This window comes from Nicotiana tabacum, chromosome 22 (assembly GCF_000715075.1).
Source record: "Nicotiana tabacum cultivar K326 chromosome 22, ASM71507v2, whole genome shotgun sequence".
NCBI classification, from domain to species: Eukaryota; Viridiplantae; Streptophyta; class Magnoliopsida; order Solanales; family Solanaceae; genus Nicotiana; species Nicotiana tabacum.
This window is the reverse complement of record NC_134101.1, coordinates 11479065-11489618: the sequence shown is the minus strand read 5'-3', so window position 1 is coordinate 11489618 and position 10554 is coordinate 11479065. Positions and strand designations below refer to the sequence as shown.

Here is a 10554-nt window from a genome sequence, read left to right as displayed (position 1 = left end):
CTCTTTAATGAATACCAAAACAGGAACAGTGAATATTTCCTACTCTTACAAGTGGCAAAACCAGGGGTTTAGTACGACAAATAAAATATTTTCTTCAACAAAATCTCACAATTTAATACCTTGAATTGTTGCCAATGTTTCCGGTGATTGATTACTTTGAATTTTTAAAAGTGCCCTCTTTTAAAGGAAAATATTTTTTTACCAGAAAGAACAGATTTGACTTTCATCACTTGATAGTTATTTCAAAATCACCTCTCAAATTTTGGTCATTTAGATTTATAGTTTAGGAGAAAATTGATTACCTTCCAGGTGAGAGAGAAGCCCAGATCTTAACTCCCAACAAGAGAAGCAGAGAAGATAGCCCCCAAGAAAGCATACAAGTAAAATTGCTACACAAAAATAAAAAGTTGATAATGGCCCATGCAGGTCTCGAACCTGCGACCTTCGCGTTATTAGCACGACGCTCTAACCAACTGAGCTAATGGGCCAATTGCTTTTTAATCGTCGCGAATCTTATAAGACATAAAACTAACATAAAAGAAAACAAATACGGGCAGGAACATGATTTTTTTATCTAAATTTTCGCCTTAGGAAAGCACTAACTACTGGAATTTTGGGATATATGTGCATATATTAACGTACCGGACATTAAGAGGGTGTTTGGATTGACTTTTAAGTTCTTTTTAGCTTTTTTGAGTGTTTGTCAAAGTCAAAAAATGCTTAACATAAGTTAAAAACTGCTTAAAACAAGCCAAAAGCAATAAGTTAGGCAACCCTAACTTACTGCTTTTTGGTTTAAAAGTTATTTCTGTTGAAACACCATTTTTTTTAAGTCAATCCAAACGGGCTCTAGGTCTATGTGTACTTGTAATTAAACCACTTAGATAGAGAATTACTGAATTAGAACATCTATTGACTCATTACCACCACTCAATCAAAATATATACATACGAATTCTATAGGGGGGGATTCAGTATCCACATGCAGACGAAGGCAATTGTATTCTCCCCGGACCCTGCTAGTGGAATTATACTTGATGATTGTTGTTGTTGTATATATACTATAATTTTCCGCGAAAGGGGTTCGCACCCTGGCCTTGCTCATATGCATGTAATATTTAGAAAATAAGATATACCTCCAAACTTGACAGCGACGGTAAAACTAATTTACTACAATATGTTAAAAAAAACTGATGATGTAAAAAGCTCATTTACTATATATAATTTAAATCCAATTTAACAGAACAATCGGTGTATCGGGGCAGTAGAATGTGGGCATTTTTTGCTTCAATGGAAAAGGTAAAGAGTTCGTAAGATATTATCCAAATATATATACCAAAAGTGGGAGAGACAGAGTCAGCTACGCGGTGAAACTACAGTGGCTAAACTGCCAAAAATGCCTAAACTGATAATCGGATTCTTTGCATCTCATTCAATATTCAATTATCCAAAAATTGACAAGAACAAAAATGCCAACTCAATTACACGCAAGCACAGTCCTATAAAATATAAATAAGCACAATATCATTACCCCCCTCCCCCCTCCCCCCCCCCCCCAAATCCCATATTGGATCAAATACTTACCCCACTTTGCATTCAAAACCAGAATTATAGGAGCTTTGTGTTGACCTACAAAGGATAAAATTTTAATAGATAAAGTTAACAGCTTAAATATCACTTACGCCACCAAATAGAGAAAAAGATTTACACTATCTGTGCGTAAAACTTAAACCCTTTTAACTTTATTTTATATTAATTCCTCACCTTCTGTCTCGTTGGAAGCTTTAAAAGGAAGAGAGCCACAATTTTCTTTGACCTTCCTTCTCTCCTAGCCACTAAGATATACAGTACTGGTCAAAAAGAGCATATTTATAGCTCAAAATTTTGCCTTTTTCTGTTGTAAACGTGATTGTTTCTTACTTGGATTCTTGTTCTATATATTTACGGGAGAAAAGAGCAATTTGCATGCTCCTAAATCTTTTATTTTCTGGTGAAAAATTGGTCTTTAATTGGCTGGGAATTATTTTTTAGATGCTACAACCTTGACAAACACCTAAGAATATTTTAGTGACAATGGCTTGTTCTTTGAGTACTGGTTTTTCTGTTTCTGGTCCCTGTTTCAACGCCACAGCCAAAGAGTCTCGTCGTCATTGCCCTTCGATTGGCACTCTGCAACTTAAAGATTTAGCATCCAGAGAATTTCTAGGCAAACCCTTGGATTATGCATCAGATCATATTGGTACTAACCATTGGAATGTTGAACGACTTTCTGTATGTAAATCTCTGATACATTTGCTTCTGTGTTTATACTTGGTGTTTTCATGTTTTCATTCTTGTTTTAAATTTTTCGAGATCAAATCATTTATAAGTATTTATTCTAATGATTTTAGGCACAAGTATCAATCGCTGCTCAGAGATGGTGGGAGAAGACCCTTAAACCCAACATGGTAGAGATCAATTCAGCACAACAACTTGTTGATTCATTATTAAAAGCTGGTAATAGATTGGTCATAATTGACTTCTTCTCTCCTAGCTGTAGAGGTTGCAAGACTTTACATCCTAAGGTAAGATATATAGCAATGCAAAAAAAAAAAAAAAAAAAAAAAAACCAACAACTACATCGTAATCCTAAGCAAGTTAGGGTTAACTATATGAATCATCACTAGACGGATCCATTTAAACATTATTTACTAATTAAATAAAAAGAACTTAGAAGTTATAACTGGTACTAATTGATGTTTGCAGATCTCTCAGTTAGCTGAATCAAACCCCAATGCCATATTCCTCAAAGTAAACTACGAAGAACTGAAAACCATGTGCAATGCTCTTAATATACCTGTCTTACCCTTCTTCAGATTCTATAGGGGTGCACAAGGCAAAGTTTGTAGCTTCAGCTGTACCAATGCAACAGTAAGTATTTCAAAGTTACAACAGTAATTTTTTGTGGGTTCAGTTAGACCTATTACCTTCGATTCCAAGTTTCCAACTATGTATACATATGTAAAAATATTTAAAATTTAAATATATAATAATATCACATTCGGCCAAGGGTCTTTCGATAAAAACAATCTCTCTACCGTTATAAGTTAAGGGGTAACGTCTGTGTACGTTCTACTCTCCCCATGCCCTACTTGTGAGATTTCATTGGTTTTTTTGTTGTTGTTTGTTGTAGTAATAATATGACATTCATTCTGAACTCAGATCCTTTGTATGTCCTATTACTGCCCAACCCTCAAGTTGGTCATTGATATTTTACTTTCTCTATAGATTAGTTTACTGAATTATTTAATTTATCACATAACTAAAATAGTAAATATTGTAGTTTGTCATGGTAAAATTTGTACTTTGCAGATAAAGAAATTCAAAGATGCATTAGCAAGATATGGGAAAGATCAGTGTAGTCTTGGTCCAGCAAGAGGTTTAGATGAATCTGAGCTTTTAGCCTTAGCTTCAATTGGAGAATTATCAAGAAAGGATTGTACAAGGAAAGATATATTCCAAGAATCAGCCTTTACAGGAGTAGTAGATATGTACTATAGCACTTTGGAGCTAAAAGAAGGTACGGATTTTGTGATGGCTTAGATAAGAGATTTGGAAAAAAGATTTCTTAATTTTATGGAGTGAAAACCAACTGCAAAGAATTTCAGCAATTCTGGTTGAACGAAGCACTTCTGCTTTGAGCATGTATATATATTAGCAATGGGATTTTCATCTCTCTGCCATTTGGGGTATCGTATGTTTAATTTGGATTAGGAGTCCGAGACGAAAATATTCCTTTTGATTGGTTCCGTAAGAATAATAGTAGAATGATTAATTTCTAGTACACAGTTACCTTGGATTATTACCTGGGGGATATTGCTCGAACAAATGCAAAATGATTTACTTTTGTGACTAAGGTAAAAAGTCGCTTGGAGGGTTGGGAGGACGAGAAAAAAGAAACGTTAACTGAAGATCATGCATAGATTAATCTTGTCCAACAACGAAAGCTAGGTAGAGGACATGGAATGAGAATTAAAAGGATTATTTTATGTGAGGGCCTAACTTAGATTTGGAGGGACAAGAGGCTTGGCAATATGTTTTTGTTTTGATATTTGTAACGACAATCTCGAAAGATTATAATTAGAGACCAGATGAAAATTTAGAGACCAAAAAAGAAGAGAACAGTTTAAAACTTAATCACTCCGTTCCAGTTTATGTGAACCTATTATCCGTTCCAAAAAGAATGACCCATTTCTAAATTTGAAAACAATTTAGCTTAAACTTACAATTATGAAAGCTTTTATAACCACACAAATAATCTGGACCCCTTTATGACTTATTTAGGACCAATTTTTTTCTTAAAAAACATGCTCAGTCAAACAGGTTCACATAAATTGGAATGGGGGAATAGTTGTTGCATATAAAGATATACGTACCCAAACCGGATACGGTTGCTCAATTTACATACCAAACTACTACATTATAGGAAACGAAAGAATGTATAGAAAATCTGAGAGGCTTTAAAGGGAAAACATGTAGAACTGTATTCACAAATTTTAGGCTTACTTGGGCATGGTTTAATACCACCTCGGACAACAAAGAAAAATGGACATTAAAGAGAAAAGGTACATGTAAAAATAAACTCCCATACCATCATCAACCTACCTTAAACCAAGTAAAATTTACATCATTGCCTATCTTAGCCTGCTCAAATCAGCTCAAAATCCAGAAAATTACTGAGTATTAAAAGAATGCATCAAGAATAACTACCAAAAATGTTTTGGAACGGACCAAAAATAAGAAAGATTTTAGGTCCGTTCCAAAACATACTACTAAAAGAATGCATCAAGAATAACTAGCAAAACATGATGTCATCATAAAGTTTTATATATAAAAAGCCAATAAAATCTCTTATGCAAAGCTCTGTATCTGATATTTCTTGTAGTGCAACAAGTATGAGACCTCAAAAAAGCCTTCATCATTCATAAGAAAGATGATCACATGCGATGCCACTGGAGCCCAACAAATGAGAAGGCTTCAACAGATAGCATCATTCAAATCTCCGTTCTTAATTGGCAATCATCAGGCTTCAACCAAAAGACAAATAGGTGCAAGAAACAATAACACTGAGAATACCAACCACAATAGAGTAAAAGATCAAAATGAAAGCCGAAAAAAAATATGCCTCAGAGTCAGAGGTAGTGACAATTAAGTATCATCATCTTTATACATCAAAATAATACGTGCATAATGCAAACATCCCCAGCACATTTAGACAAGATGAAGAATAACACTTACATGATCAACAAAACAATGGATGAGTTATTGTGCTTCTGTCATATATGCATGCAAACGAAGAATGCCACGACCCCTCAAAAGTAATTTCAAGGTAAACAAACAAGAAAAAATTAGTATGCAAGTTAATAGGTGACAATTATAAACATAATCATTCCTGTTTAAGATAATATGAACCACAAAGACAATTACAAAATAAACAAAGCCAAAGGAGCAACATAAAAGCAAACTAGCAAATTCAAAATATTTAAGGCCTCCCCTGCGGAGGTGATTTATAATAACAATCATTCAGCTATCACTCTGTGTGCAACAAATGCAGTACTAGTGATTCCTTAAATCTAAAGATCACAAATTTATTTCTAGGAAACACTTATTTAACCAAAAAATACAACTTTTAAAGCAGACTTATAAGACACTTTATTCTAGCAATTAATTAATCACTACTTTTAGGTTAAGGAAACATAATTACACATCAGATACGAACAATAAAAGGAATACAAACACAAAACAGGTACAACTGTATTGCTAGCCTACACTGTAATGAAAAATATTAGTCTCAAGCATCAGAGAGATTCCCATCGACAAATCATCATCCCCTGTAAGGAGTGCTGATGTCCCTGTCTGTTTTATCATCATTGCAAGGACTAATGCAAAAAAAAAAATGTAAAACCAAAAAAAGGACATTTTTGAAAAGGGGTTGTCTACAGATGTCTAACAAGAAACCAACTTTCATCATATGCCTCAATTAATTAACGCAAATTCAACTAATCAACACCATTAGTTATCTGATTTCATGAAATAAGGTGAAAAGGCTCAAACAAATATGAAAATACCAAAAGAGAAACTGATAAAGCCTCAAGCCTCAGATTAAAATTTGATTCATAGTAAAAATACTCAAAGTATATTTAATGCCATCATAGGCAGAGGCAGATCATTGTTCAGCTCACAATTGAATGCAAGAAAAAAAACATAAGCAAAAACTCAAGGGACAAAAGAAAAAGAAAAAGACAGAGATGAACAAGAGAAATTGATACCCGAAGCGGCGAGCTTAGAGTTTTAGAACTTTGATGGCTAGGGTTTTTGAGTCTGCCGTATGGGTTTAAATAGGTGTAACACAAACTTCGGGTTTATTCATAGCAAAGAGGGGGAATATATTTGCTATGATACCCCTGAAGTTATACTGTATTATTAAGTGAGCGTTTGGACATAAGAACCGTAAAATTTCGAAAATAAAGTAAAAAACAAAATTCAAGTGAAAATGATATTTGAAAATTAGAATTGTGTTTGGACATGAATATATTTTTGGGTTGTTTTTGAATTTTTATGGGTGATCTGAGTGAAAAAAATTTTAAAAAACAGCTTTTTAGAATTTTTTTAATTTTTGAAACATTACAAAATTCATCTTAATTTTCAAGTAAAAATTGAAAATTAACACTGATTTCAAAAAAAAAAAAAAAAAAAAAAATTCGAAAAAAGTGAAAAAAAGTTCACGGCCAAACGTGCTCTAAGTTCTTCATCTCTTTTTTCCTTTCTAGTTTTGAATGATTTTACACTCTTTGTATGAGTTGCTCCTATGATTAATAAACCCCGCTATTCTTTTTCAAAAAGTTATATATATTTTTAAGCTTGAGTTTTCACACATTTGTAAATAATTTAGTTATTTAAAATTGACACAATGATGTAAGTTTAGATTGGTAATATATAAAAGTGTAAATAATTTATTAAACTAAAACTATATTTAGAAAAACTTTCTCAATTAAAAAAATCTTCTTATTTCGTTCGCAAGCTTGAGAAAACAATAGAGAAAATGGAAAATTATTGAAATTGTTCATCTTGTTTTTGTTGATATGATGGATATATGAACATGAAAAGAGAGAAAGAGGAGAAAAATGCTCTTGGGTCAAATAAAAGCCCAAAGTGAAGGAAAAATCAACATCCCAATCCCACATAATGGCTAACCCAAATAACCAGGAAATAATAGTGGTTATTTGATACGAATCTGCAAAAACACATTGTTGTGTTTTGCGCTTGTTTCCGAGAATATCTTGGATTTCGGATTAGCAGCGACTAACTATCAATCAAATGGCCTCACCTATCGACAACGAAGTCGGCTTCAAGATGAGAACAATAACTTGACACCCAGTACCCAAAGACCACATGTCAACGCCGTTGGAACTCTAATCGAATTGTCGATAGATATTAATTCACATGTGGTCATTGAGGCGAACCTACATTTTGAACCCAAAAATAGCATTCATGGTGGCGTTCGGTCTGCAGCTCGAGATACTCTTAACGTCGAGGAAAACGACGTCAGTTTGCGTATGATTTTCGAAAAGTTGCAAGTTCAACATGCAGCAATAGTTCAGTTGCAGAGCCAAACCCACCTACAGAGCAGACCTGAGCCCAATCCACCTCTAAAAATCGCCTACAGAACGGAGCCAGCCATAGTGAGGTCAAATGAGCAAGAATCGGGGACTACTCCCGAAATTGCTAAATTACTCGAGGAGCTTACAAAGCGAGTCGAAGCCAACGATAAAAAAGTAGAAACATATAACTCCATGATCGATCAGATTCCGGGAGCTCCACCAATGATGAAAGGGTTGGATTCCAAAAAGATCGTGCAAAAACCTTTTCCCTCGAGCGCAGCTCCAAAACCAATCCCCAAAAAATTCTGTATGCCCAAAATTTCCAAATATAACGGAACGACCGACCCCAACGAGCATGTCACTTCTTATACGTATGCCATCAAGAGCAATGATTTAGAAGACGATGAAATCGAATATGTGTTGTTAAAAAAATTCGGAGAGACGCTCTCAAAGGGAGCACTGATTTGGTATTACAACCTACCACCAAACTTTATCGACTCGTTCGCCATGTTAGCAGATTCTTTTGTAAAAGCACACGTCAGCATCATAAAAGTCGCAACAAGGAAATCAGACCTTTTCAAAGTAAGACAAAAGGACAACGAGATACTGAGGGAGTTCGTATCTCCTTTTCAAATGGAACGAATGGATCTGCTACCGGTCATAGACGATTGGGCCATTCAGGCTTTCACTCAAGGTTTGAACGAACGAAGTTCGACGGCTTCACAGTGGCTGAAACACAACCTGATCGAATATCCAGCTATTACTTGGGTCGATGTGCACAATCGGTACTAATCTAAAATAAGGGTCGAAGACGACCAGTTGAGTTCCGGGTCCGATTTTAAAGGGGATGCCGATCCAGAATCAAGGTCAAGCAAGGATAGATACTAGCCATACAACGGAGATCGTCGGGGCAACGAACTTCCACGTAACCTCGTACGAGGAGAAAAGAGGAATGCTCGAAGCCAAAGATCTCGGGGACTGATGAACAGAAATGGGTTTGATAGGCGTACCGGACCTAAGGAAGCACCACGACTATCGGAGTATAACTTCAGTATCGACGCATCCGCCATCGTATCGGCTATCGGACGCATCAAGGATACTAAATGGCCTCGACCCATGCAGACTGATCCTGCCCATAGGAACCCCAATCAAATGTGCGAATATCATGGCACCCATGGGCACAGAACGGAAGATTGCAGGAAACTAAGAGAGGAGTTAGCCTGGTTATTCAATAAAGGGCACCTTTGAGAATTTCTAAGCGACATAGCCAAAAACCATTTCAAAAATAGGGATTTCGGTAAACAACATGAACAGGAAGAACCACAGCACGTCATCCACATGATCATCAGTGGCATCGATACTCCTCAGAGGCCGGTACTTAAACACATTAAGACATCGGTTATGAGAGAAAAGCGATCTAGAACTTGGGATTACGCACCCATAGAAACCTTGTCCTTTAATGATGAAGATGCATAAGTGATCATGCAACCGCACAACGATGCACTGGTAATATCTGTACTCGTGAATAAAACTAAAGTTAAGCGTGTGTTAATTGATCCAGGTAGCTCGGCCAATATTATTAGATCGAAGGTTGTAGAATAACTCGGTCTACAGAACCAGATTATACCCGCAACCCTGGTTCTAAACGGATTCAATATGGCATGTGAAACTACCAAAGGCGAAATAATTCTGCCGATAAACGTGGTCAGGACTATCCAGGAAACGAAGTTCCACGTAATAGAAGGCTATATGAGATACAATGCCCTTTTTGGAAGGCCGTGGATCCACAAAATGAAAGTTGTGCCTTCGAACTTCCATCAAGTTCTTAAATTCCCAACATCGGAGGGAATCAAAGCGGTACACGGGGAACAACCGACCGCAAAGGAAATGTTTGATGTCGAAGTAACAATTCTGATATCCTCGCCTTCATCGACAAAGGGTTCGAGCTTAAAGGGGGAACGAGATGCCAAATAGCAGTCACAATCATCGGTTCTAACCCAACTAAAAAATCAGAAGATCGATGAAGATGATGATCAAAGGATCATTCGATCCTTCGTGGTTCATGATGATTCAGACGCTACCCAGTCAACGATTGAGAAATTGGAGCAAGTCATACTAATCGAGAACTGGCCCGAACGAAAGGTATACCTGGGAACGGGGTTAACCCCCGAACTGAGGAAAAGGCTTATTAAATTTCTTATCAATAACGCAGATTGTTTTACTTGGTCCTATTTAGATATAACAGGGATCCCATTGGATATAACAACGCATCGGCTAAGCTTGGACCCTAGGTTCAAACCAGTGAAGCAAAAGAGAAGACCACAGTCCGAGGTAAAACACACGTTCATAAAGGACGAGGTAACCAAAATTCTCAAAATAGGATCCATTCGGGAGGTGAAATATACTAAATGGTTAGCCAATGTAGTTGTAGTGCCTAAAAAAGGGAACAAACTTAGAATGTGTGTAGATTATAAGGATTTGAACAAAGCATGCCCCAAAGATTCCTTTCTGCTGCCCAACATCAATCGCATGATCGATGCCAAGGCAGGCCACGAGATCCTTACTTTTCTCCATGCCTATTCCGGGTATAATCAAATCCAAATGAACCCGGAAGACCAGGAAAAGACTTCATTTGTCACCAAGTATGGAACATATTGTTATAATGTGATGCCCTTCGGGCTAAAAAATGCAGGAGCTACTTACCAACGCCTAGTAAATAAAATATTCGAGGAACAAATAGGTAAATCAATGAAAGTTTATATTGATGACATGCTAGTTAAGTCCCTGCGCGCAGAGAACCATTTAACCCATTTGCAGGAAACATTCGAGATTTTAAGGAAATACAACATGAAGCTCACCTCCGAGAAATGTGCTTTCGAGATTGGTTCTAGCAAATTCCTCAGCTTCATGGTGTC

The 10554-nt window shown here is 36.2% G+C and overlaps 1 protein-coding gene and 3 non-coding genes across 5 annotated transcripts; 1 reads left to right on the top strand and 3 right to left on the bottom strand.

Annotated features, from left to right (window-relative positions):
• Window positions 1-414: 414 nt before the first annotated feature.
• On the bottom strand, window positions 415-488 carry TRNAI-AAU (transfer RNA isoleucine (anticodon AAU)). Its single transcript has one exon. It is a non-coding gene; the product is annotated as a tRNA-Ile (tRNA).
• Window positions 489-1637: 1149 nt separating this feature from the next.
• On the top strand, window positions 1638-4061 carry LOC142176372 (thioredoxin-like 1-2, chloroplastic). Of its 2 annotated transcripts, none has more exons than XM_075243766.1 (4): window positions 1638-2270; window positions 2390-2563; window positions 2745-2909; window positions 3351-4061. In XM_075243766.1, the coding sequence occupies exons 1-4, from the start codon at window positions 2073-2075 to the stop codon at window positions 3579-3581; spliced, it is 768 nt and encodes a 255-aa protein (XP_075099867.1). In that variant the 5' UTR covers window positions 1638-2072; the 3' UTR covers window positions 3582-4061. The 2 variants fall into 2 exon arrangements, with proteins under 2 accessions (XP_075099867.1, XP_075099868.1); XM_075243767.1 differs by having other exon boundaries at window positions 2086-2274.
• A 1769-nt stretch (window positions 4062-5830) lies between these two features.
• Window positions 5831-5915, bottom strand: LOC142176906 (small nucleolar RNA R44/J54/Z268 family). The gene has a single exon (XR_012705710.1). It is a non-coding gene; the product is annotated as a small nucleolar RNA R44/J54/Z268 family (small nucleolar RNA).
• A 215-nt stretch (window positions 5916-6130) lies between these two features.
• LOC142176903 (small nucleolar RNA Z267) lies at window positions 6131-6200 on the bottom strand. Its single transcript, XR_012705707.1, has one exon. It is a non-coding gene; the product is annotated as a small nucleolar RNA Z267 (small nucleolar RNA).
• Between the last annotated feature and the right edge of the window lie 4354 nt (window positions 6201-10554).

Bases quoted from the DNA above. Each gene is read 5' to 3' on its own strand.
- LOC142176372 (XM_075243766.1), top strand. From the start codon at position 2,073: ATGGCTTGTTCTTTGAGTACTGGTTTTTCTGTTTCTGGTCCCTGTTTC. The intron at 2,271-2,389 runs GTATGTAAATCT...TAATGATTTTAG, and splicing joins GGAATGTTGAACGACTTTCT to GCACAAGTATCAATCGCTGC. The intron at 2,564-2,744 runs GTAAGATATATA...TGATGTTTGCAG, and splicing joins GCAAGACTTTACATCCTAAG to ATCTCTCAGTTAGCTGAATC.